The sequence below is a fragment of the Fundulus heteroclitus genome, chromosome 8 (assembly GCF_011125445.2).
Source record: "Fundulus heteroclitus isolate FHET01 chromosome 8, MU-UCD_Fhet_4.1, whole genome shotgun sequence".
NCBI classification, from domain to species: domain Eukaryota; kingdom Metazoa; phylum Chordata; class Actinopteri; order Cyprinodontiformes; family Fundulidae; genus Fundulus; species Fundulus heteroclitus.
In genome coordinates, this window is record NC_046368.1 from 16,716,448 (window position 1) to 16,743,909 (window position 27,462).

General features: G+C 41.0%; 1 protein-coding gene across 2 annotated transcripts in view; it reads left to right on the forward strand.

Moving 5' to 3' along the window:
- The first annotated feature begins 5,643 nt into the window (after positions 1-5,643).
- Positions 5,644-27,462, forward strand: part of pappaa (pregnancy-associated plasma protein A, pappalysin 1a) — a 137,445-nt gene continuing 115,626 nt past the window's right edge. For both annotated transcript variants that reach the window (XM_012874543.3, XM_012874544.3), the window contains exons 1-2: positions 5,644-6,861; positions 20,742-21,846. In XM_012874543.3, coding sequence (XP_012729997.1) covers positions 6,471-6,861; positions 20,742-21,846 — 1,496 coding nt within the window. In that variant the 5' untranslated portion in view covers positions 5,644-6,470. The remainder of the gene's footprint in view (positions 6,862-20,741; positions 21,847-27,462) is intronic.

A 27,462-nucleotide genomic window follows, 5' to 3' on the forward strand; every position in this document is an offset into this window, starting at 1 on the left:
GGGTCTATCTGTATAGAAGTGAATCTGTAAGCACCTGGATCCAAGCACCTGTATGTATTTGCAAGAGTACACTTGTATATGTAATGTTTATCTATAAGAAAATGCTCAGTAGTGGTTGTGAGTAGTCAAAGACCCTCCCCCCAGAGCGCTGAGGCAGACAATGGGGAGACTAGAATCTCAGATGCCTAAAAGGGCCCTTGGAGCAAAGGAGCCCAAGAGGGACCGATACAGGAATAGCTGCCTCCCACATCCCAGGGAAGCGCAGAGGAGAGCCCCAGTAAACTGCAGCAACGGGCATGGGGGATCCACCGGCAGCCAGCTACGCCAGAGCGGATCCAGTTATGGGCCTTGAGACCCGAGGTCCAAGAGCACCCCACCTCCCAGAAGGACCCCAACAGAGCCATGGAGGCCAAGCCCTGTGAAGCAGTTGCCAGGAGTGAGTCAGCATACACCCAAGCACCAAGCCCCGGACACAGGGACCACCAGCGCACAAGCGGATCAAAGTATCCAGCCCCCAGAACTGGGAGGTGCTCACCATCATCAGGAGGGTGAGGGGAGGTGGGACCACTCCATACCCTACATACCCCGAACCTAACAAACCCAATCCATACTCCAGCCACAAAACCCCTCCCTAAACCCAGCCCCGAAGACCCAGGCCCCACGGGACACAGCCAACACTATGATGACATCATACATTTTAAGTTAACACAGATTGCACATTACAATAATCAGTCTCTGCTTTGCCTATTATTTCTCAACAACAAATTATCACAACTTCCGAGTTTATAAAAGGCATTATTTAACTTTTTTTAAATTTAATGAAAGTATTAAATTTTAGCCCTGTAACTACCGACCTGTCCAGGATGTACCCCGCGTCCCCGCCTCTCACTCATTAACCATTAGAGGTACTAGCCCCCCCATAACCCTGTGTTACATTGAGCCTCATTTCCCCATCAGATACGGCACAATGTAATACCTACACGGAAAAGTGAGCATAGAAAATTCAATCAATCAATCAATCAATCAATTTTATTGTCAGCTACAATTTGCATTGCAATCGAAAATTCAATTCCAGTACAACCGTCCATCACATACACTTTTTGGGGGAACGATTGACTGAGGCCTTGCGTTGCCAAGGAACGCAGCCAGTCGGCCGCTGCTATTTCAGCGCAGCCGTTAGGTGTGTTCCTCCAAACTGCCCCGGACCCCGCCTTACACGGAGTCCACAGGCGCTGCCCTTGAAATCTGTAGAAGAAAGATTTTACATGGGGGAAGTGGAGGGAGATAAAAAAGACAGGTGCTTCACAATTTATGTTTCCACATATACTGTGGAGCATCCGACAAAAAACATCATTGCCCGAGAAGCATAAATAATTACGAGACACATATATGCAGAAAGGTAAACATTTGAGAGTGGTCGCTTTGTTCATCTGTATTTGTGAGCATCAGTTTATGTGTGTCTGCTAGGGTGAAGTGTTTATATTTCCGTGGAAGCTCTCCAGAGGCCATTTGTCCTTGATGTTATCAGCCGCCCAACAGTTCAGAAAACATCCACAGATGTCAGCGGGGAAGGAGGGGGAAGGAGGGGGAAGGAGGGGGGGGAATTGTGCGATCTCGCCATAACAACTCAGGGGAGATTTTAGATAGTGGGAAGTCTGATTAAAAACAGAATTTGTTGTGAGAACAAGCTGAACCCAACTTTTCCTTCAGCTTTTAGAGTCTTTTCGTCGCTGGCTCGAGGATCCAATATTTTAATATTCCAATCGATGGGCTAGTTAACGTTCACACTTCCAGGTTTCACCCCATCTCACCTCTGTGTACCACAACCACAATCAGCTTATCAAGCCTCCCGTTTTGTTCATTCAACGCCTTAGTGATCACGTCGACTGCCACGGGCAGTCTGATCAAGGCCATGTTGACCGCCAGCAGCTTCTGAAGGTGTTGATACATTAGATATCCTACGAGACCAAAAAAAAGGAATCCAAGTATCGTAAATCCGAATAAGTAGAGATCTTCAACGTCCTCAACAGAAAGAATTAAGAGGCACACCATGGACCATTTCTCCCACGGGTCCAAGATCTATCCCGCAAAAAAAGTTCCGTTGGGACAGGCATGCTCCCCGGTCCTTTGCTTTCCAGTTGAAAAAATTTGATCAATAGCGTTGAGAGACCAGCTGACGAGATCCATTATTTCCTTAGAGCTTTCGGTTGCTATGAAGAAATGGCACAAAAGACACAAAACGAAGCAAATAGCAGGAGAGAAGGGGAAGGTTAATAGCAGATAAGGAGCTCTGGAGAGCTGAAGAAAAACCGACCAACCACGGAGAGAGACAGAACAGAAAAATTGATGGATGGATGGGATGTTAAACTTTAAAAAAGTTTAATAAAATGTAATAAAAGTTTATCAGAAAAAATGTAGCTAGCTTTTAAAGATTAATACCTTTTTAAAGCTTATTAGAAAAATTTTAATAAACTTTTGCATAAAGATAAATATTGTTGAAGTTAATCTTAGCTACTGTACCTTGTCTGTCTGGCAGGCGTTTTTGGGTTGGAGCAAAAATGAGTCTATAGATCGATAGAAATAATTTTTAGTTGTTTCTTGTTTGACTCGCTTTTACAGTGTTGCTTCACATCGCGCTACCCTCCAGGTAAAATTAAAAAACAACTTTGGCAAACTTCATAAAAAGCTCTATGAGAATCACATTTCTTTGGCCTCACCCAGTTACAAACCGTTCTCCGGTCGATATTGTAGCTTTTCTTTGATGGCGTTTCCTTTATAATCTGTATGCATCAAAACCCTATTATTATCTTCAGCTGTCACTTTATACATTTTGTATTAAATAATCCTGTATATTCTTCAGTGTTGGTATGAAGGTATTGGTTGTTTGTACCTGTAATACTTTATTGGTTGGTTTTGCTGTTCCTTTTATATCTCTCTTTGTAGGTGAAGAAGCGGACTCAGAGGAGGTTGTATTGCTCTCCTCCTTTTCTCTCCTCTTTCTCTTTCACCTTTTCTCCCCTTTGGTCCTTTTTTTCCTCTTCTACCTTCTTGTTTCAATATCCATTTAACATGAGATTGTCCCAGAATAAATTCTAATAAAGCTTGTTGCATATATAAATCAAATGGAGCACTATGGCGAAAGCAGTAAAGCTCCACTTGTGATAGTAAAATCTGTTGGGTTCTTTTTGACATTAAGACAACAATTCTTATTGTCATATTGCCAGACAGAACACATTAACACGGTGTGCAGCTGCTAATAAGGTGGGACGCTGCTGCATGTTGATTGACAGCTGACACAGCTCTCATTAACCATTAATGTAGCTCTGGGTTCTCTGTTTTAGAAAAGCGCATGTGGAATAATTTTTTGACTTTTCCCAATCTGACCCAGTCAAATGTGGAACATTGTTTCAGTTTGTGGGACAGCTGTGCAAGAGTGAAAAAAGCAGGACAGCCCTGCACCATCTGGGGCATCTGGTCACCCTAATCACTACTGTTTTCATGCTTCAGTGCAAAAAGCAAAATTTTGCCATACATGAAACAAAATCTCATATATGGAAAAAAATTTGATTTGTTGTTTTAATGTCCAATAGACAACATTAAATAGTGTCACTCTTACATTATAGTGGGTAAGTGACTTAGTGACTCAAAAACTCAGATCACTTTAACTAATAAAGTGACTAATAAAGACTTGAGTTAGTAAAAGGAATTACATTTCCCATCACAACTGAGCTGTGATATCCCAGCATTGATTTATTGCTCAATAATACCACCAGGCAGGTACCCATAAAAAATTAATTGGTGAAGACTCAGAGTTGTTGCGATATTAGCTCCTTATAATCAGGTTGTGCTCTGACTCGGTCATTTTGATAAATATTACTAACTTTAAAGGACTTACCACTGGTACTTGTGCTTGTTTTTTTTTGTGGATTTACAACAGAACTGTTTTGTAAAAATGGCTAAGGAAAATGGATCATATTTTCCCATTAAATGAATTATACTTGATCATGTACAAATTTGTGAGTAAGGAGAACAGTTTAGTTTGAAGTGTAAGCCCCACCTCCAACTGTGTTTTCTCCAATGAGAAATCCTGGAAATGAGACTAAACATGCGCCTCAGCTTGTGCACAATCCTCCAGAGCTAACAAGGTTTCATCAAGGGACTTTTCTTCATTTTCTTTGACATAAATGGCTACGACTTGGGTAAATTATATTTTCCTCTGTAAACACTTACAAGCATGCCATGCTGTTCCGTTTACATACCCTATCATGCACGCACTGGAGGAGCTGCTGAATAGAGCTCATCAGCTCCATACCTCATTGTCCCATTGCCAGAGAAAGTTGTCCCGGGTTATCCTGCTGCCTATTCCTACAAAAATAAAAATCGGGCAATCAATTAGTCAATTGTTATTATCAAATTCTGTCTTTTACCTCATAATACATTGTGTAAAAAGCATTTTCTTAACCAGACAAAAACAAATTCAGTTATAGTTCCTTTAAATGATCTTTACCACCAGAAATGCTTTGAGAAGGGGATCTTCATATTTCACAAGGGTCGACTAGACCAAACAGGCAATATGATCCACAATCAATAGAATAAGGCTGTAATACCAAGTCTACAGAAAATAGCAAATAATTTCAATTATACATGAGATTCGGGTTCATTTCTGAATATTTGTGTCCATAATTGTAAAAGAAATAGATCATGGAAAAATAAATTGATAATCAATGGGTTAAGTATATGGGTACAAAAATTATGGTTGCAAAATGGGTGGAGGAAGAGCTGAAATGACAATGAGTGGGTACAAATTAGGGGTACAAACTTATGAAGGGACAAACTAACTTGGAGCTTTCTATTGAGTTTTACTTATATCCAATTAAAAGGCTTCAGAACAGCTTAAAAAGCACAATCTTTTGCCAATTTAAAACTATCAACAGAATTAAATAACAAAATAAATCTACCAGTCACTAGAATGTAAACTCAAAGAAGTTGGTTTCAGTTTCTAATGAGGGAATTAATATTTTCATCAAGGATAACCTTTCCTCCGCAAGATTTTTGTCCTTTTCTCTTTTTTCTAAGTCGTGAGTAGAGTATCTTAAATATCACACCTCGTTCAATATTAGGCTACAATCAGCATTTTTAATAACTGTTGTGTCTGAGCAGTGAATACGCCTATCTGCCATGTACGCACGTTGTGACAAATGGCACGTCACAGAACTTCTCTACCAACATTATCAAGTTTAGACTAGGGGGTAATACCTGCATGTCCCTTATGCTGCATGGTAATGATCTCCCGTTGTGCGACGTGTGCAAGTGTAGGAATGTTTAAACTGTAACCGCTAGAGGGATACATATACGCAGCCCAAACCTTAAACATCATCGTATCACTGTGCACCGCGAAGGGAACTGCCGTCAGTGAGAGTTGCGTACCTGTGTGACTTCCCACTATGAAAACACGCGCGCTCAGGCGCTTACACACCCAACACGCACGCACGCGCGCACGCACACACACACACACACACACACACACACACACACACACACACACACACACACACACACACACACACACACACACACACACACACACACACACACACACAGAACGCCCCGGAACATTTGAAACACGACTTGTTCTTTAACAGAGTTTTGAGAGTGGCTGAATGCGGACGACGAGCTCCGACTCCTCCAAGTGTATCTGCTTCAGGGAATCAGTCAGGACCGCGATGGTTGTTCCTGCAGATATCTGTCCCTCTGCCTCTCTTGCGCATTAACAGATATATCACAGTGCATTTCAACTTTTGTACTGCCACACAGACTAAAAGGGAAGTTCTTTTTTTCATTATTATTATCATCATTATTATTATTATTATTACTGTTATTTAATTTTTTTATCTCCTTTTTCTCTCTAATAAATATGAAAGGACGGGTTGCTGTCACTTGGAATTTAATAGTCTCTGTGCCATTCCTTATGCTGTTTTACGAGTAGAATAAGAAAACAACAAAAAGGTGTGACAAGAGGTTGGCGGACAACTGTGGATTTCTACGAGTAACTCCTACCATCCAAATGGATTGAGGGGGGCATCGGCCGGACCCCCCTCTTGATTGATTAGTTATTAGTCATCCCCTTGGCTAGATGGGACCCACTGAAAAGAAACCGTGGAACACATACATGAATGAAATATTCCTGTGTCCCCTGAATGTCTCCAGAGTAGTTTTGCTTAAGAGAGGGGGTCGTGGCTTAGCAATATAAAGAGGGGGAAACAGCATAGCTTTATGGGTTTATTTAGACAGTTTATACGGTTTGACATTCTGCCGCTGTAAAAAGAGAGAAGGAAAAACTCGGAAGGATCCCAAACAGAAGAACGTTTTGGACATATATATTTTTTCCACTTCTTTACTGGTTTATTTTTATTTTTTTCCCTCTCCTCGTATTTTGATTTTTTTTTTTTGTTTTGTTTTTTGCCCGAAAAATGAAACTTTGGACATACCCCTGGGTGTCTTGCCTGGTGATTCTCATCCTGTGTTTTGGATCAGAGTGCGGGACAGTCCGGAGAAAGGGGAGATCCAAGAGGGAGCTGGTGCGCATTAGGGAGGCGAGAGCCACCATCCCAGGGGCTTGTGCCACACGTCTGCCCCGGGGCAAGCGGTCTATACCCGGGCTGGAGCGGCGGGTGCTCCGCCAGCGCCGGCGCTCCTCTCACGCGGAGGAAAACTCTCCGGAACGGGGGAAAGCGGTTTATTTCACCGGCCGCGGAGATCAGCTGCGGCTGAAGCCCGGCGTGGAGATACCCAGAGGCAATTTCACTCTGGAGATGTGGATCAAGCCGGAGGGAGGTCAGAGATCGCCTACAGTGATTGCAGGTAGGAATTTATTTTTTTATTATTCTATCATAATTCAAACTCAGTTATGAGAGGGAACTGGATTAATGTATAGTGGATTTGTGTTCTGTCAAACATAAGCAACACGCAGAGTTTAAAATGAGTTCATTCATCAGACTAGACAATGATGTAATGCTCTGAAAAGTGTAGCGGATATTTTAGGTAACGCACCAGAGACTTTTTTTTTTTCATCACATCAAAGTTTGACACCTCATAGAGAGGTGCCTGATGAGATTTCCCTTTAAACATAAATATATTGTTGGTATATATCTCCTTTGTGTAACCATCATTCACCTCACGGGAGATCTTAAAGCCTATAGGCGAATAAAGAGAGCACTTATAATCTGCCGCACATTTGACCGGCAGCTAATGCCTCTGTGCGTAAAATGTAATTTCTCTGAGCCGAGTTGGCTATTTTAAAGCTATGATGTAATGGTCCAAACTTTGTGCGCGAGCACGTCACGTTCGGCACAAAACGGGAGATATCCGTCGTAGGGATGTGGAGGCGCTCAAAGCTCGCAGCTCAAGCCGCAAGCTCGAGTGTCCCCCCCTCCCTTCCCCGGCCCTAAACCTTCCATCGCCATCACCAAATCGACACCTCTGGATTGGCTACCGGAGTTACGAGACGGGACTGCAAGATGCAGGGTTTCCCCTCATGGGCGGACGTGTAGGTGCGCTTTTCTGCCGGAGGCTTTACAAGCGCTGCGTGAAACAATCATTTCTTATTTAGGACCCAGTCAGACGGAAGTGATGCATCTCTGCTCGGCGATAAAGGCAGATGTAGGTGTACTGTCACTCCAGTAGACGGACCCCTGCCGTCAGGGAGAAAGCTTGCTGTCTGTGCGCACTACTACCTGCAGCCATGCGTAAAACGAGCCCCACAAAAGCGTTAAAACTACATCATTTGTTTTTGACCAGCGGCGGCATTTGTGTGTTACAGTATATATATCTTTTACAGACATAAATATATATATATTTTTTACCGTTCTTTGCCGATAGGGAGCGTTGCAAACACAGGTCATTGCTCGCTGTAATACTTATGCAGATGTCTGCTTGTGAACTGAATTGAACTCAGTCTCCCTTGTCCTCCTGTAAGCCAGTCTGCATTGAGACGTTACTGGACAATATAACAAAATTGACTTGCCCCTCTGATCACATAAATACTCACTGATGTGTGTGTGTGTGAGTGAGTGTGTGTGTGTGAGAGAGAGAGAGAGAGAGAGAGAGAGAGAGAGAGAGAGAGAGAGAGAGAGAGAGAGAGAGAGAGAGAGAGAGAGAGAGAGATGCAGAGCTCTTTTGGATAATGTTAGCCAGTTGGCAAACACTTGCTCTGCAAAGCAATCTCTTGTGAGTCTGGAAGTGAAGCTGAGGGAAGTAAGGGGGGCTCTGCTGCAACCTGTGTGACTCTTTGATTTTACACAGGATGGGCACAATGTCCGTAACTCAGAGTTTAACAGAATCTACTGCAAGAGAAGCACAAGATGCAACTGCTAGATGGTTGTCCAAAACAAACAAACAATTCTAACTCAAAAGTAGCCGAAAAGGTATGAAATCACATTCATTTTTTTCAGGTATTGTTGTTGTTGTGCCCAGCCCCCTCACCTTGTGCTGGCTCCTCCCGACTAGAGATTAGTTTTTATGTATAATCTTATGTGTGCATTTTTAAGACTTAGGTCCATCAGTGCACCAGAGAGGCGACTCAAAAGGCAACAAATATGATGATCAAACAAAGTCAGCAGAGCCTAATCTTTTAAATCTAATTCAGCCCTCAAAAATCCCACTGCCTCTAAAAATGCTCCATCCTCTTGTTTTGATCCTCTTGATGTTTTGTGGCTGCTGTTTTTTTTTCTCCCTTTTTCCCTTAACCCCATTGTTTTTGACCACTACAATTTCTGTTTACTCCTTTTTTCCCTCTTCCAGAATGCGTTTTGTTACATGAATTCTTTTGGTAATGTTTTCCTTGACATTTGCAAAACTTGTTTTCAGCTTTGTAAATACATGCTGACTTATCTGTTTTTTAACATGCTCCATTAACCCCCAAGAATAATCAGTACATTTTCCAGTGTAGTTGTCCAGTTACATTTTTAGCATTCTAGCTTGGTATTCTGATAGGCTTTAGGTAATAGAGATGTTTACCAGCTCTAAATGCAGCATAAGCTGATACTGTTAAATGTAAGCAAATAGGCTACTCTTAATTTTTGATAATCGAGGTAAAATAAAAGACATTTAAAACAGGTTCAGTGTGTTAAAATATTCACAAGTTCCAAAGCATTTCTCCTTCCAACCATAAAGTACAATGTTTTTTAGTTTTGATTGTATGTAAAACACCATCATGAGTAAGCGGAGATGAAAAAAGTGAGATGAAAAGGATACATGGTTTTCAAAATGATTATCCAAAGATAAAAACATCTGAATGCAAATAAATCTGTTATGCATCTGTACTCAGACCGTCTGAGACAATACAGTGTAGAACTACCTTTCACTGCTATTCCAGTTGCAAGTCTTTCCATTGAATATTGTTTTTGCCAATTCTTCAGCAAAAAAAAAACAAAAAACTTATGGTCAGTCATTCTTTGAACTTCAACGTCCAAGATTCTCAGTTAGATTTAGCTTTTTGACTTTGTCATGCTAACACATGAACATGCTTTAATAAACTAACTTTATTTGCAACTCTTGGTCCATGTTTCTGGACTTCGTCCTGTTGGGAAGGTGATCCAGTTTCAAGTCTGTTGCAGCCTCTAACAGGATCTATCTTCCCATCAATCCCTACCAGTTTTCCTGTCCTTGCTAAAGAGAAGCCTTCCCACAGCATAGTGCTGCCACTACTGTAGTTGCTCTCCTCCCTTGATGGCTTGCTGAAACCTGCAAACAATATATATTGTGAAGTGTGCAACCGATAACTGCCTGTCAACAGACTCTTGCCACCTGAGCTTTGGATCTCTGCAATTCCTCCTGAGTTACCTTGGTCCTCTTGTTTGCCTCTAATTAAAGCTCTCCCCACCCTGGTAGATGGCCATGTCTGGGCAGCTTTGCTGTTGTGCCATATTCCTTTCATTTTCGTACATTGGCTTGAATAGTGCTCTGTGACATTTTCAAAGCTTGGGGTTTTGTTTTATAAGCAAACTATTCCTCAAATTTCTCCAAAACCCTAACCTTGTCTCGTGAGTTTGATGCTCTTTCTTCTCAGATGTTGTTTAATACATTTTTGATGCCATCACATAACAATTGCATTTATACAGAGATTAAATGGCATGCAGGTGGAATTAATTTAATAATGAGGTGATTTCTGAAGGTAGTTGATTGCACAAAATTTACCTCAGGGATTTCAGAGTAATCAACTGAATTGAATTGAATTGAATACCAATTTATGCTTTTCAAATTTTATTTATTCTTTGTTACAAAAAGTGAAACCATGTATAATTTTTCTTCCACTTTACGATTTTGCACTATTTGTGTTGGTCTATCACGTTACATCCCCTTGAAACTCACTGAAGTTTATGGTTGTGACGATGCAAAACATGAAAAAGCTTACGGGGGTGAAAAGACAGACTTTTACAAGGTACTGTAAGTACAAACTTGGATGAAAAGCAAAACATCTCACACTTTATTTATTGTTCAACTTGTATAGAGGTGCTGCCAGTAGCTGATGATCTGTCACATTCTCCATGTTTTTTATAGTTTTGTGTTTTTTTGTGTTTCTGTTTCCTATATTTGCCTGTTTATCTATGTAAATTTATGTCTTGCAGTAGTGGTTTATGCTTTTGTCTTAAATTTCATAGTTTATTCATTTGTTCTGGTTTTTGCAATTTAATTTATTTCTCACAGTTCAGTGTTAGTATTTTTGTTTTGTTGTCCGATCCCCCCCCCCCCCCCCAAAAAAAAAAAAAAAATCCGATTTGTGCCACTTCAATATATGATACTAATTCGGATACGTATCGGATATTTTTCAAAGCCGTCGCTGTCTTAACAGTCATGTCACATTTTTTTCCATCTTTCACGTCACTCTCCATGGTCTCACTATACATCCACACACAGTGATAGCACTTAGCACTCCAGAAAAGATAATTGTTATTAGCTCTGCTGCTTTTTTCTTACCTTATTTGGTCTTGCTATGATATGGTCTTAATATTGTCAGCTCCTATTGCACAACAGCTTTCTAATAACAAGGAGAGATGCCAATTTATTAAAAAAATTTCAAGGGTATTATTTTAAACAAAACTTTATTTAATGCCTAAACATTAATTCCGTATACAGTACCCTCCTGTGTGACGTCTCCTTCTGCTACCTGCTCATGTGGGGTTGCTTTATGCTCTTGAACTATTCACACAGAAGTATGATGATGGGTACATTTAATACTAGTATGAATGCCCCCCCCCCCCCCCCAAAAAAAAGCAGATTTCAGCAAAAAGTCAGAATCAGGCATCAAGACCTGCAGTGTGAACGTAGCCTTAGGACAACATTCTCTGTGCTAATTAGTCTCCCTCCCCAAGCTGCCCTGCTTTCATTCTGCCTCAGCTGCTCCACATTTCCTCTGATTAGCTCCATTGGTTAATTTTTCATTCGCCAACCCTGCCTTAATATATAAACTCACTGGTCATCTTTTGTTGAATGCTGGATTCTTACCTCAAGCTGTCATTTATTGCATTTATTGTATTTCTTACATTGTAAGTCTGGTTTATTTTATAATTAAAGGCTATTTGTGAATTGAAAAAGTTGATATGCTGTTTGGATGACTTTAGCGTATCTTTTAGTAGACACAACATGACAAAATACATAACAGAAGTGGTTGTCTAGCAGGGTTTCCCCCAGAAAATGGGCTAATCCTGTTGTTAGGTGAGTCTGGGAACTGTGCACGCTTCCGTTGAGCGGGGTAAGGGTGGAGGTTGGGGGATGGGGTTGCTTCATGCGCCATGAAGGAAGGGTGCAGCATGGACGTACTGTGTGTTGAGCTAATAACAGCTAGCATGTTAGCTATTTAAACCGGGAGGTTTTTTCCCAGACGGGAACTTTACTCAGCGTTATATGTCGCTCTCAAACATCAACGCATTTAAAATAAACAGATGATGCTTAGCCTGGCAGGGGGGCGAGTAAAGCCGGGCGGCGCGCCAGGCTTATAATACGCTGGGGGAAACCCTGTCTAGTGTGTTCACTGATGAATCCCAATATGTTAAAAACTTATGAAGAAGTGTAGAATTTTAAACTAAGGACGGGATATCTTTTTTGCTTATCAGCTATTCAAGGATGTTTACTTTGCATTCCTGAAACCACAAAGTTGCAAGTAGTGCAGGATGAATTTTGCCCCTGAATTTTCCCACTTTGGGACAATAAATTATATTGTCACTCTTCCTCTACTTTAAAATTAGTCTTAGGGTTAGTGGTACATTCATAGGTGTTCAAGTCACCTTTCTGCACCACGTTACCAATGTGGACACTGATCTTTTGTAAAGTAAACATTCCCAAAATCATGTTCAGAAGTTAACTCATCTGACCACTGAGCATATCCCAAATGTTTGTCCATTTGAAATGAGCTTATATCCAGAGAACTTAAGAATTTTTCTTCTCGGAGCTGATACGTGGCTTTCTTCTTAAGAAGCATGGTTTTATGTTACATTATCTGATGATGATGCATAGTGACAGGGGTTATCTAAGATGTTGCCAGACCAGTAGGGCTATAATAATTATGCTGATGGTTTCCCATGCAATGCAATCTGCGGGCTAGAAACTCCCATGCATACAGATTATTTAAAATGTTTATTTCTGTTAACTATAGGATCATGCTTTTGTACTTATAAACCCCCCAGTTTTAATTTATCATTTAATTTTATAAAATTAAATAAGACAAATTAATTTTTAAAACAGAACTGTTAGCCAAAAGTGTGTCTATGCATGCTACAGAGTATGTTTTGTTTGGGCTCTTTCCACATGAATTACTTTATCGTGGCACAACATGAAGGCCATCAGCTTGTGGGTAGGCTAAGGTGTTAAGGAAGCCCAGGCTGCTTTAATAACAGCCCTCAGGTTGGCATTATTACTGAATGTGGAAACTTCACAATGGACATCATGTAACTAGGATTACAGGGGTGTCCTCTTTTTCTCCAGACTCAAGGACCTTTCTTTCCAAAGAAAACACAAAGTTAACATTAATCTAAAAAGAGGACTTTGGACAACAGAGCAACAATCCAGACTTTTTTCTTCCTAGCTCAGATGAGATGCTTCTGGCACTATCTGTAGTAAAGGAGTGGCTAAACACAACAGCCCCTTTTCCAATGCAACCCCCAGGATTTAAAGCCCCAGACTTTGGTTTCCCAGGGTAAACCAAAGCCTGGAGCTTTTAAGTTTGACTTGTTTCCATTTGCTGTTTTGCATATTTGCATATATTGCATATAGGGAAGTTGACAGGAAAACTGCAGTAAAACTCCAATCTAGCGGGCGGAGGCAAGAAGACACCATAGGTCAAACAGACAAGGCAGACTGAGAAGGTGTATCTGTATCCTGCCATTCAATCAGACTCTGGAGAAACAGGATGGAGAACGCACAACTGGTTTTATTGATGGTGTTACACCTCGTTAACCCCTTTTACACCAGGCTCATACTGAATATTGTGAAGATACGGCTCCAGCACCGCAAGGAACCCAAATCATTAAAAATCAATGTGTACACTTCACATCAGCCACATGCAGCTACTAAAGTTCTGCAAGAAGCACGTTTGACGACATGCCGCAGTGGTACCTAGATCAAGTTCCTGAATTTTACAAGCGAAACAGGAAACATACGGCACTAGACAGGGGAAAGTTCTGGTGAATTTCAGAATAAAACCATCCAACCAACTTACGCTAACTTGACTAGTGTAAACAAAACAGAACCACAAGGAAACATAGGGGCTATTGGAGGATGAAGTAGGATGTTTATGAGCACAGATAACACATTTTACCCTGAAAAACGAAAACCATAGTTGTTTTTTAATCATTTATGCGGCACAGCAACATAAAGGACCACCTTAACATCAATTCTCGCAAGCACCATTTTTGCAGCCGGCCACTGTTTCCCTAGGAGCAGAGTGATTGGGGTTTGCGGCAAGCCGAAACTGGATCAGGATTGTAACCCGCACCATGGTCAGTGTGAGCCCCGGGTTACTCTGACCCTAACCTATTCCACCCTCTCGTCTCTGTACCGCTGGGCCCAACTTTATTTTACTGTTGGTATAAGTAAATAAAAATAAAGCTCACAGCTTCTCTTTGCCTGCACAGGGACCACAGTAGTGTGTGTGTGAGTGAGTATGTTTTTTGCCTCAGCCATGGCGAGAGCGATGAGGAGGACTTTTAAGTGCAACGCCACAGACTTTTGCATGCAGCAAAATCATTTTCATAGATTTTAGGATATACATTCTGTGAAGATTTGGCTTTTCTTTCCTCTGCAGTTCTCACTCAGCTGCAAGAACAAGTAAACACACATATACACAGTAGTTCGATCAGCGGTTGATGCACTCTTAAATGACAAAACTTTCAGTATGTGTTATTGCGAGGGGCTGAGCCGGACAAGCATGAGTACACAGTGGTAATTTTTCAAGAAAAATGGGTTTTATTTCCCCAAAGTAGCAAAAGTCTAAACAATAATTGCAGGGCCCTTAAAAGAGATCAACTGCAGAAACTAACTCAAGGCAAAACATTTCTAGGTTAAACCAAACAAAACCTCAAACTAACTGCTCAAACAAACAAACAAACTGACCCTCCCACACAACAAACAAATGTGCACGCTACAATTGGAACTAATGTCTTTCAATATTGTCACAATAAAAATAAACAAACCAGTGTCTCTATGCTGCAGTGTATGTGTGTGAAAACTTAAAGTTTAAAAATTTGTTTTTTTGTAGGGTTACCGACTGTGTGGTCACAGGTGTGGCCATCACAGTGATCTAGAGAAAACCTCACTAAATCTGTGGATTTGAATTAAATACAGCATGCCCGTCTGCATCAAGAAAGCCAAAGTGTCCTTTATCTGTCCTTTTTTTCATTCAGGCGAGGTTTATGGTTTGTAAAGGGTAAAACCAGTTTGCAGTCCACCAACTTAGGTTTACATCAAATGTCAGTTTTAGGGAAATGTGTTTTTTGTACAGAGAAAATGAAAAGGGCTCAGTTTGATCACTAGTACTCCATTAAAATATTAGTCTAAATACAGATCTGGTGCAGATTTTATATTCACTTTTCAGCCATGACAAACAGATACAGCCTGTGAGAAATAACAAACGGTCTGCACAGATGAAGTTTGGAGGTGTACTTTCTCACCTAAAACATCTTAGAACTACTAGTGATAAATTACAGGTATAAAATTGATTGATTTAGAAACTCATCTCTTTACTGCTCCTTACTCCTCCAAACAGCTGACTTTCTGCCTTGCTGTACACAACCCTGCCCACTGGACAAAGCCCCAGGCTTGTTGAGAAGTCCTACTCTCAGACCAGGACCTTTTTCCCGTGAAAGTAAAGCCTGGGGAAACTGAAATCCCCCGTATGGAAACGTATGCACGGCTTTTCATGTGTAATGGAAAAGGGCCTAATGAATGCTACACTTGTAGCACTTGTCCTGGAAATGTCTGTATGTGGTGGCTGTTGAAGTACTGACTCCAGCAGCAATCCAGACCTTGTGAATCTATCCCAAACCCTTGAATGGACATTGCTTGCCACGGCGTTAAGGCTGCAGTTATCCCTATTGCTTTTGCATTGCTTTTTATTATACTTTTTCCTTCCAACTAATTATCCATTAACATTGTTTAGGTCGAGCACTGTGTGAACAGCCAGCTTTGTTAGCATTGCCCTTCTTAGCTTACCCTCCTTGTGTAAGGTGTCAGTGACTGCCTGCTGGAAAACTGTTAAGTCAGCAGTCCTTTGATGCTGTGGGCCATAATATGGCTATTACATATTTAATTAAAATCCCTTTTTATTAGTCTCATGTGAAAATGATTTATGGGTTTTAATTAAATATTAGCCATAATCATACAAATTAACAGTAAGAAAGACTTGAATGTGCGTAATGAACCTATGATTTATGGCTTAAATTTTTTTTTTTCAAATTAAATGTGAGTCCTTTTGGCTTTCCCTTTATTCAGGGGTTGCCACAGCAAGTCATTATAACTTCAACACATATGTGGTAGAGTTTTCACGGCCGGCAGCCTGAAATTCAAACCCCCCCCCCGTATCAAAGATGTGGACCTAGCTCGCTACAACACAGAAGGACTTTTTATAAGTTGAATAACCAAAATAAAATCACTTATTGGTATTCAAATTGATTGAGATGCATATTTTAAAGTATTTCAAAGACTCTTAAAATATTTACCTACGTTAAATTACTTCTGCACCACAGAAGGTATTTTTTTTTACTTGACACTGACAAGTACATGTTGAACATTTGACTTTACCTGCCCTGACTTCCTTTCAGCAGAGTGTAAGTTTGACTCCACGACGCTGTGAAAAAATAAAGCATTGTGTTAATTTAAATTAAAGTATATGCTTATACTGTAGAACTGAGATTAGGAGCATTTGTAGGAAACTATACACATGCAAATGCATTCACATGCAACCGTGAAAGACACACAATCACACAATCAGGACATCAAGTTTTGTGTCCAAGTGTTATGCAAACTCTGTTGTGCCCTATTAGCCTTTGCATTGGGGTCATGCTGGGCTATCCCGCATCAAAGAAGAGGAAAAATAAATCACAAAAGAAATGGTGGCAGTCTTCCATGACCTGCTGGAGGCAATTATATGCAGACATTGGCAGATAATGGCTGTGATAAAAGATATATCTTCGTGCTTTCACCCAGTGTGATGTTACAAACAAAAACATTGAAATACAATCCTAGCTTGTTATTTTGCCCTCATTAGTTTTCAATAACAGTGTCAAGGTGATCTTTTTGAATGTAACTGTGATACTAAGAGGGAAATAAATAAAGATTATGGTTAATAAACTGTGGCTAGAATTTCAGAAGAGTTTGTGAGTATAGCTTAGCCTCAGCTAGGACTTATAATGTGTTGAAGTTTAGGTGTCCTTCAAGGCATGCTGCTGTACTACGTGTTCTTCAGTGTAGCCATTTGTTAGTTTAGTTTAGATTTTTTAGTAACTTCCGTTTTAGATACTATTGTAATAATGTGGAAAAGGGTCTCTTTTTTAAAAATGTCAACTTGCATTTAAAAATAAAATTGATAATAATAGTACTGTATTGCCAGAATACTGTCACTTTAATTTAGGATAAAACTTCAAAGAAAACTGAAATGAGTTAAATGTAGTAATTATCTTTTTCAAATGACTACCTTTGTTTTGACCTTATAATATTAATAGCATTTTCCAATCATTGCTCTTCAAATTCTTCTGGTCACTTTATTATAAGTTTGAAAAAGACCTTTTCAAACCTCTCAGAGCCAGAACATTTGAAAAGTAAACAAATCTTCATTGTTCTCTTCCTCTCTGCTTTTTATCAAGTCCTTGTGACATTTTTCTGTCTGTGTGCGTGTGGGCTTTTTGACTCAGTCAGATTCATGTATTTTGTTGATATGGGAGGCAAAAAGGACATATGCAACGAAAGCTGCTTTTAAACTTGACTAGAACTGTGCTCATGTGCATGTGAATCCACACATCTCTTGAACAACACACACATTCTTCAATTTACCTGCTCATATGGATATGTATGTATGTATGTATGTATGTATGTATGTATGTATGTATGTATGTATGTATGTATGTATGTTTGTATGTATGTATGCATGTATGCATGCATGTATGCATTTATCTGCTCATAGGTTGTGTTCTAAAACTGCATGCATGCATGCATGCATATCTGTGAGTGGGTGTGTTTATGAGAGCACTAATGCTGGGTCTGGAGAGGTGTAGTGCACTACATTAATTGAGCATGGCAGAATTATGACAGCTGTTTACACAAGAAACCCTATGAGCATTTTAGCACACCTTTTAGCTCTGAGTACACAAGGTGACGGGTGGAAGTTTTTTCCTTCCAGCATTTTGGAAAGCCTGAACACATCATTCACCCGAGAATTGACCTTACTGGTGAACTCTATTGCCATGCTTTAAAGATTTGTATATTAAATACCAAGTTAATGAATGCATGCTGTTGTGTATATTTAATTAGACACAGGTCAAAGATAGCTGGATGTCTCTGCACCATTAGCAAGACCATTAGTCTCAAACTGTGGTACAAATACCACTGGTGGTACTTGGGCTGGGTTTAGTGGTGCCCAGAAGAAATGTTTGTATTACTTATCTGCAAAGCAAACATGAAAAAAATAACTGTAATGTAGGGCCATTAAGCATCTACAGCTAAAAAGATGTAGTTACCCCATTTGATTTGAATAAGATGTAGTGGGAAAAATACCTGACTCTTGTAGTACAAACTTAACTGGACAGTGAGCCAGTGTTTTATTTACCTTTTGAAGTCAGAACTTTGATCTGGGAAAGACATCTAGCCAAACTAAAAAATATGCGACATTCGAAGTTTGACTATCCAATCCATGGGATTTAATAATTGAAAGTCACAAAGATCAACGTAATTAATATTACCAGCTAATCACTCACCAGCTAATCATTTTTATTGGGGCTATCATTAAGTTTTATATGCATGGCAGCAGAGGCATAGTAGTCGGCTATATGTATTCGTATGTAAAAATGTGGTTTAGCTCTTCCAGCTCGGCATGCGTGTACAAAGAAAGAAAACCTTGTTATTTTAAAGCTGTGGACATGAAGAACATTTTAAGTGTCCAACTGAAGTCCGTAAATGTAGCTTTGGCCTCGCAACTTTAACAATTTGCAAAAAAAAAAAAAAAAGTTACAAATGAGAACTCCCAGCTATCACCAAAGTTGGTTATCTGGGAGCATTACAATTTCTCGTTCAGCTACATTAATGATGGGGAGAGAGTGGACTTTAATCAAAGCTTTTACGGTAGAGTGTTCAAAAGCAGTAAACTACGTAGCTACAAGTGCATTTCTGACCTGGAAATGATGTAAAGACAAAGGTAAACATCACTGTTATGAATTGCATATCCCAGCTCTGTGTAGATTTCAACCCAAATAGCAAGAGAATATTTATGGCTGCAGGCATGTGACCGTACTGCGGTATAGTATCGAGGGGAATTGGTTCATCAGGAGGTGTATACTTTTACAGTGCGTTCAACTACAAGTTGTGCACTGTATTGTCGATATTTTAGAATACTTTCAAATGTAATTGAAACATTTTATTTACTTTTGCCAGCACAGTCTGTTTAAAAAACAAATCAATAGCAATGGCATGGCCTGCTGTCACATATTCTTCTTATTAAACTATTATTAATTGACAGAATCAGCCCAACTCTCCAGTTAGTTCTATAATTCACACTTTCAAATTTGGAGATACACTGAATAAAATCTACTTTCTGTCAGGAAAAAATACTTTTTTTGTTTTTCTGAAACATACTGAATATGTGTTTTTTGTGGGACTTATTTTGGATTTTGGGGCTAGGGTGGATGAGACCACGTGGGATCACTCTGCTCAAACATTTTTTATTTTTTTTGCATTTTTGGAACATAACCTAAATGTTTTAGGATACAACATAGCAACTGCAAGTTGCATCTGGTTTATGAAAGTTTAAGAACCATTGACATAGATGGAAAAAATAATCGATAGGCAACAAAGGCAATACATGTGGGCATGTGCTCAAGAAAAGATGTAATCATCTCAATCATCATAGGCAAGCATGAAAGGTATTTACAGGAATCTCAAGCGCTGATCTCAATGGCAGCTGTTAAGAACACTTCATAGCTCTTGGAACAGGGTGTGTGGGTCAAAGATTGAGTGTCTCTTTGTGGGTAGGAATAATTACTTGAAAGCCCATGAAGTGCCTCATGAGCAGAGTCCAGCTCTATCACCTGTGAACACACAATTTCCACATTCTGAAAAGAACCTTTTTAAGGCATTTCAGCATGCCCCAAACTAACAAACAAACAGTAAGCATTCAGAGATCCTCTAAGAAGTAAAAACACATTACCATCCCGAAGCTGACAGGCAGGTTCCAAGTGAAACAGGAAAAAAAGTGTTTCGGTGCCTCTGCAAAAACAAGGCTTTAGTAGAAAACTAGCTGTTCCTGGCAACCCCCACTGGCAAGAGACGTTTACACGTGCAACTTTTAATGTACTCAATGTTAACATAAACATAAACGTGGGACATTTCCATGGGGTCTCCCTTAGTTAAACATACACTTCCACCTAATTTCCAGGATAGCATAGTTTTAGATATCAAAAGAACCAATCATGGCAAAGCCCTTCTTTCAGATGTTGCCTAAATGTTGGGTTTTTCTCTAGAAAAACACCTTGGAATCCATTCTCCAACAAGTTTTTTTTCCCCATAAAAATAACTCTATTTCATGTTTACATCAAAACCACCAAAATTTAGGGCAAACACATATTAATTTAGAGGCTGCACAGTGGCGCAGTGGGTAGTGCTGTTGCCTTGCAGCAAGAAGGTCCTGGGTTCAAGTACACCCCTGGGTCTTTCTGCATGGAGTTTGCATGTTCTCCCTGTGCATGTGTGGGTTCTCTCCAGGTACTCCGGCTTCCTCCCACAGTCCAAAAACATGACTGTTAGGTTAATTGGCTTCTCCAAATTGTCCTTAGGTGTGAGTGTGTGCGTGAATGGTTGTTTGTCCTGTTTGTCTCTCTGTGTTGCCCTGCGACAGACTGGCGACCTGTCCAGGGTGTACCCCGCCTCTCGCCTGGTGAACGCTGGAGACAGGCACCAGCAACCCCCGCGACCCCATGAGGGATTAAGCGGTTTAGAAAATGGATGGATGGACATATTAATTTATCTTTTACTCCTTCTCTTCCCAGGCCTGTACGACAAGTGCTTCTACGCCTCCAGTGACAGAGGTTGGCTGCTTGGGATCCAGGCAGTCAGTGAACATGGAAACCGTGACCCTCGATTCTTCTTTTCCCTCAAAACTGACCGTGCTCACAAAGTGACCTCCATTCACGCTAACGTTCGTTACGTACCCAACCAATGGGCACATGTGGCAATCACATATGATGGCGTGTACATGAAGCTCTTTGTCAACGGGGCCCAAGTTGGTGTTAGTCGAGAGCAGTCGGGAGATGTCTTCAGTCATTTGACTAAAAAGTGCAAAGTGCTGATGATTGGGGGGAATGCACTGAATCACAATTACAGGGGGGCAGTTGAAAAGGTGGGTTTGTGGAGGCAAGCCCATGGGCAGAGGGATATTATCAGGGATATGCAGGGCCACGAAGAACCGGGAGATCTACCTCACTTAGTCATTCGCGAAACCTTTGAACACCCAGGCCGCAAGTGGTTGACAGTAAAAGATGGCAGTTTTCCTCAGCCAGACAAGAGAGGCACTGCACGACCAGGAAATCTAGGTAGGGATGGAGTCGGAAATACTGAAGGACTATTGGACACAACTCTAGACCCTCCAGCTTGTGGCCAAACTGTGTGCGACAATGTTGATGTCATTAAAAACTACAACCTGCTCTGGACCTTCCGCAGGCCAAAGAAAGTACGATATCGAGTCGTAAATATTTGGGATGACGCCAAGAAGAGGCCAACTGTATCAGACAACCAAATTATCTTGCAACACCAGAAGCTTAATGATGCCTTCAGTCCCTACAATATATCCTGGGAACTCAGCATTCATAATGTGACCAGCTCCTCCCTACGTGACCGTTTGATTCTCGCCAACTGTGACATCGGCAAAATTGGTAACGATGAATGCGACCCTGAATGTAACCACCCACTGACCGGGTTTGATGCAGGAGACTGTATGTTTGGGCGTCCAGCCAACTGCCCTAACCACAAACTGGGAAATGGAGTATGTGACGCTGAATGTAACTGTGATCATTACTTTTATGATAACGGCGACTGCTGCAATCCCAATGTGACAGATGTGACCAAGACATGCATCAACAGCTCTTCTCCACACAAGTAAGATCCTTGTTTCAATTTTGTTTTTCATATTACCATATTTTTCTTTTTAGCTGTTGTTTCATAAACACATGACTTTAATTCAGTGAAAAGCTTCAACTAATCACAACATTCTGTGCTTCGTTTGATGAATGTTTTCACTGACATTACAGACAGTACAAACTAAAGCCTCTAATGACTTGCCTAAATCAAACAGCTATTCTGTTTGTACATTAATCCCTTAAGAAAGATTTTTTTTTTGGGTCTGGGCTCACTGTTTCCTTGCTATTTGGGGTGACGCTGAGAGTAACCCAACTCCCAGCCTGTGTGGCCAGGAAAATCCTCTGGGGTAGCAAGTCTAATCTAGCCTTGGCCTTGTTCAATCAGTGTTCCACACTCAGGCAGGACAAAACAAATGCAAGAGGATGACTTTCCTGGTAGCAAATGTGGAGTCCAGACTATTCATTTTTCTGTCCAGTTTTCAACAACCTCCCCTTCTTTTTTTCCCTTTCTGTGTTTTTTTTATACCCAGTGGTCTTAATTAAGCTGGCTTGGTTGAAGATTGGAACTGACTTGGAGGAAGTGATAAGTTAAACAAAATGTAGGGCCATTAGAGGTCAGAAATGAACGGCCAGCATGCCTGTTTCTTGCAGCAAAGGGGTTCATTTCTAAAATACTTGCAGACACGTCAAGGAAAGGGAGTTATGGTCACTTGAATCTTGGTAACTTAAAGATTTTCTGAGAAAAACACAGATGCCAGCAGTTCTTGTCTGTAACAGCACAGATATTGCATATTTTCCACATTATTGGGGTTGCATCCATAGGAAGAAAAAAAAATACAGTGTGATTATTTTTGGGGGGGATAATACAAAAAAGATAAACAAATGGTGCCCAAAATCAAGGCAAGATTTTGTTTTTGTGGTAGATTTACTGTGGTTTCTAAATGATGAGTAAAACCCTGTTAGGAAATTTTCTCTGGAATTTGCTGCAACAAAGGTTTTGCCAAAACTCCAATAGCATGATTGTTTGTTTCTTGGTACAGTGAAAGTCAGCAGAGCAAAGTAGGACTGTTTTTTTTTTTTTTTTTTTGTGGACGACAGAGCGGCTGTCATAGGTAGTTTAGAAAAAGTGAAAAAAGTTACCAATATTTATCATTTCATGTGAGGACATGTGAAAGACAAACGTATCTAAACATGTTGAATCTTTTTCCTCCATGTTTCTAGCCAATAATATGAACCATTACGACAAAATTGGGATAGAAGTACATTCAGTTCTGCTTCTCACCTTTTGTGTTAAAATTACATTTAATCACATAAAAAAAGAAAAACGAAAGGGGTGTATAATTCTTTTCATATCTCAGTATCTGACATCAATCAACTACCTATTAACTACTCTACTCAGAAATCAGCCAGTGGCAATATGCTTAAATTTTTTTTTTTTTTATGTTTAAACCCCTTCTCTGGTTTGTAAAAGGACAGATGTGGGCAAGAAAGAAGCAGAGACAAATTGTCACAAGATTCTTCATCTCAAGAAATAAATATAATCTTCCCAGGTGGTTGCTTATTTTGCTTTGATTATGGAATGTCTGGAGAGAGCTGCGCTACAAACAGTTTGACATTCCTCTTTAATTATGGGATTCTTGTTGAACAATGTACTGCACACGCAGGAGAATAATGGTTACGAGGTCCGACTTTTCTTTTTCTACCATTTTTGTGTTTTTCCTTGTGTAATCTTTGTTTGACAGGATACCCAGCTGTGGACACAACAATGCACAAAGTGATTTTCTTTGGTTTAAGATAGGGTTATTGAAGCTTTGATTACATTCATGTTAGATTAAAAGGTGAACCTAGACAATCAGTTGGGATAATCGAAGCCCCAACTTTTGCTCATCGCAACATGATTGTCTAGCAAGGAGGAACAAAGTGTTTTCTGCCGATTTAGTGTTCCTTTGACATAAACACCGCACACACGTTCCATTATCCACATCTGGTGAATGAAAATATTTTACATTGTCTGTGTCATTTGGTGTTCAAAACAGTCATAACAGATTAAGCATCCTCTTAACCGCAAGGACTATTCATCATTGTTTTTTTCCCAACTTTACCAGGAGTCAGACTGCAAACAAACCAGGGCATTAATGCGACCAATCAGAAGGGAATTTTAAACAGGCTAAACAACACTGGGCTTCAGTTTAAGAAATATGAATATAATCCCATATTCACATGAATGAATATATCTGATTTACTCATTATTTGTGCAGGAAGGATGGAAACACACGTTAACTTTCTAAAATGTTTGCAACTTGAAGTAAAAATACTTCAAAACACTTCACAGACAACAGCAAGACAGACTCATCAAGGGGATATTGGATCTATTACAGTCTTAATAGGTTTTGGGAAAGGAAGGTCTGGCTTGGAATTGTTTTGGGCTAATGATCTCTGTTTTCCCTCCTTTTACTCTGTGCCCCGTGTTGGTCGATACCTCTCATGGTGGCAGATTAATGTACGGACCATCTTATGTCTTTCTTTCAGCCCTTCTCTCTCTGCACTCCATTAGAGAGCTAATCTCCAGGGCCCATGGCTTGATCTTTTTATTTTTGTCACCTAAACCTTAACCCTGTTTCCCATAAAACATAATGAAGTACTTTACTTGAAGTACCCGCTAAACACCAGGAATTGACTCTTCCTAGTTAAAATATAGTAAAAACACCTGCTGTAAAAGTTTCACCTGTACCATCATTTAGTTCGGTCTAAGCTTGCTGTAGGAGTCCTGCATAACTAGAGGACTTAAGGGAATGCTGGAATGCAGGGGTGTTACATCTGGCCATGGCAGGACAACATGAGGCCAGATATGGTTGGTGGTCCCTTAAAAATATGAGACACCAGGGAATTTAGCTGATGATGCAATGGTAAAGCCATTGTGGTTCAGAAGTCAGAGAGGTCAGTGATGAAGAGGTTCTCACATTTCTGCCTGGTTTACCAGGGTACTCCCTGATAATTTTGACTCTTAAGCTATCAATGGGATCTGAGGGTTAGAAAAGCAGAAATTTGTTTAGTTTGTGTTCTCTAAATTGGGCTTTTGAAAAATCCAACAACAGGGCACGTGTTGTTCTCACTAAGCAAAGAGCTCTGAGAGGACTGCGCCTGGAAGGTTAAATAGGAAAGTGAAAGTGTGGCCATAAAGCCAGAGATGAATGATGGGTTTAAGGGCTGTGGTGTTGACCAACTTCATGACTGGGGAGCCAAGGGCCCCTCCAATTCCAGAAGTGTTCTTGGCTGTTAGACTCATTGCAGTGCCAGCTCACCCAAGCTTCCATGCAACCTTAAACATATGTATACGAGGCAAATTTATGGGCTCATTTGAATTTTATGCTGTGGTAATTGAATGAAATTTTAACCCCACATTTAATATGTTTTAGGTATAAAAGCCTTAAGATGATGGTATGGGCTGCTTTATGTTCCTCAGTCTCAGACTTTGTAGAAGAGGCTCGATTTTTTTTTTTTATTTATGTACGTTATCTTTTGGTTTATTCCTCACATCTTTTTTTACTATTCAACATTCACTCTCTTTGATTTGAAAAGTTGTGTGGTTAAATGTGAAGGAAGAATGTTCTTCTCTAGGGGCTCCTGTCACATAGCAAAGTAGGTAACAAGTTATTGGTTTAGATGATACATGAGAAGATTGATCCATGGATTGGATTTGTAGGCCTAAACTGTCGTGATTGTGAAGACAAGGGATGAAATGGTTAGATATTTATCTGCCAAAGTAGCTGCTAACTTAAATCCCATGAAATGTTTGCCAATCTATCCAAATACACTATTGGAATATTGAAACTAAAGATCCACGTTGACCTCAAAGGAGAGATGCTGCTTTCATTCATTGCTTCCTCAATCATCTCAGTATCAAACCCTTCTGACCCCGTTCCCCTGACACGTATGTCCAAAGACTCTGGACAAATATTTTCTGAGGAAATAACGAAATTCCTCAAATTATTGGGAAGAGAGACCTCATATTATCTGCTTTCTCCCCTGTCTCTCCCACTCTTTCCTTTTTACACCCCAAACCAGTAGGGCTTCTTTTGCTCTTGCATCGGTCTATATTGTAACGTTTAACCAAACAGTATGTAACAAGATATACTCACTTTTCACAAGGGATGTCTTCATAACATTTTTCTTTTATGAGACATGTACAAACCTTTGTTTAACATTATTGTGATTTTTTTGGAAAACTAGGAGAATAAAAATCTTGGAGAATATAATTGTCAGGACTCAGCGAGCAGAGCCGGGCAGTTTCTGCCGGCCCTGCTCTCTCCCTCCTCTTTTTTCGACAGGTGACGGCAGTTGACTGGTGGGCGGGGCGCGCACACCTGCAGCGTGTTCTGGAGCACTATAAGATCTGCGCTCGGACAGCGGGAGGACGCCGGAATATTAACCGTTGTTGGTATGCTTAGACGGCCTTAGTCCTCCAACTAATTTTTGATCTTTTCTAAAAAGCTCCTTTGTGTCTCCCAGGTTCGCTCTCGTGTCCCGAGGCTTGAGCCTAACTGAACTCACCTGCTCACGACTCCCATCGGATCAGTCCGGTTCCTTCCGCTGCCTGTGTTTTCGCCAGAGCTGCTCGGACCTTGCCTCACGCCTACGCCCCCCGATCATCTGTCCGCACCACTCCATCTGGAGCTGAGTCCGTTGCGCTTCCCCCTCCGGTCCGACTTCCGAACCTAAGTGGTAAGCTTACGCCGCACGTCTTCATCATCAGTTCCGTGTGCTGACGCACCTAACTATTCTCCCCTTTGTCCCCTCAGATCGTTCGTGCTCCGTCCGAGTCTCTCTCCCCGTGATCGCTCCATTGTGAGCCCTTTTTCGTGATTACTTCCCCGAACATTTTCCCTGTTGTTATTGTCAATAAACTCCGTAAAACTACTTCCTGTGAGCCGGTGTTCTCTGCATGTGGGCCAAACATATCAAACCGACCATGACAGAAGAATATTCCGGCCAACAAAGAGACCCAGCAGAGACATTCGGTAGGGCGCTAACCGCCCAACAGGATAAAATCAGGGGTTTAGAAACGGCAGTGCTCTCCATGCAGGACCAGTTCCAGGGCTTCGCCGCTCAGATTAATCAGCTGACGGCCGCGCTTAACGCCGCCCAGCAACCTGCCGCTTCCCCACCACCCGACCCCGCCCCCGAGCCGGCGCCGGCTGACGCTCCTCCGCTGCCTCCTGGAGCTTTTTCTCCCAGCCCAGAGAAGTTCTCGGGGGACAGCGGAGATTGCGGAGGTTTCCTCTTTCAATGTTCCTTAGCTTTTAACCAGTCCCCTCAACTCTTTGTTCAGGATCACTCCAGGATCGCCTTTATTTTACGTTTGTTAACCGGGAGGGCATTAAGATGGGCTGAGTCCCGCTTTCCAAACTGTCAGAGTTTTGGTTGTACTTTTGCTCAGTTCATCAGTGAGTTTAAGATGGTCTTCGCGGCAGAATCCGACGAGGTCCAGGACTCACGTCGGCTCCTTGCTCTCAGGCAGCAAGGGAGGCGCGTCTCTGATTTCGCTATCGAGTTTCGCACGCTGGCAGCCGCAGCCGGCTGGGAGCAGCGCGCGTTAAAAACTGTGTTTTTTCAAGCTCTGGATGATCACTTAAAG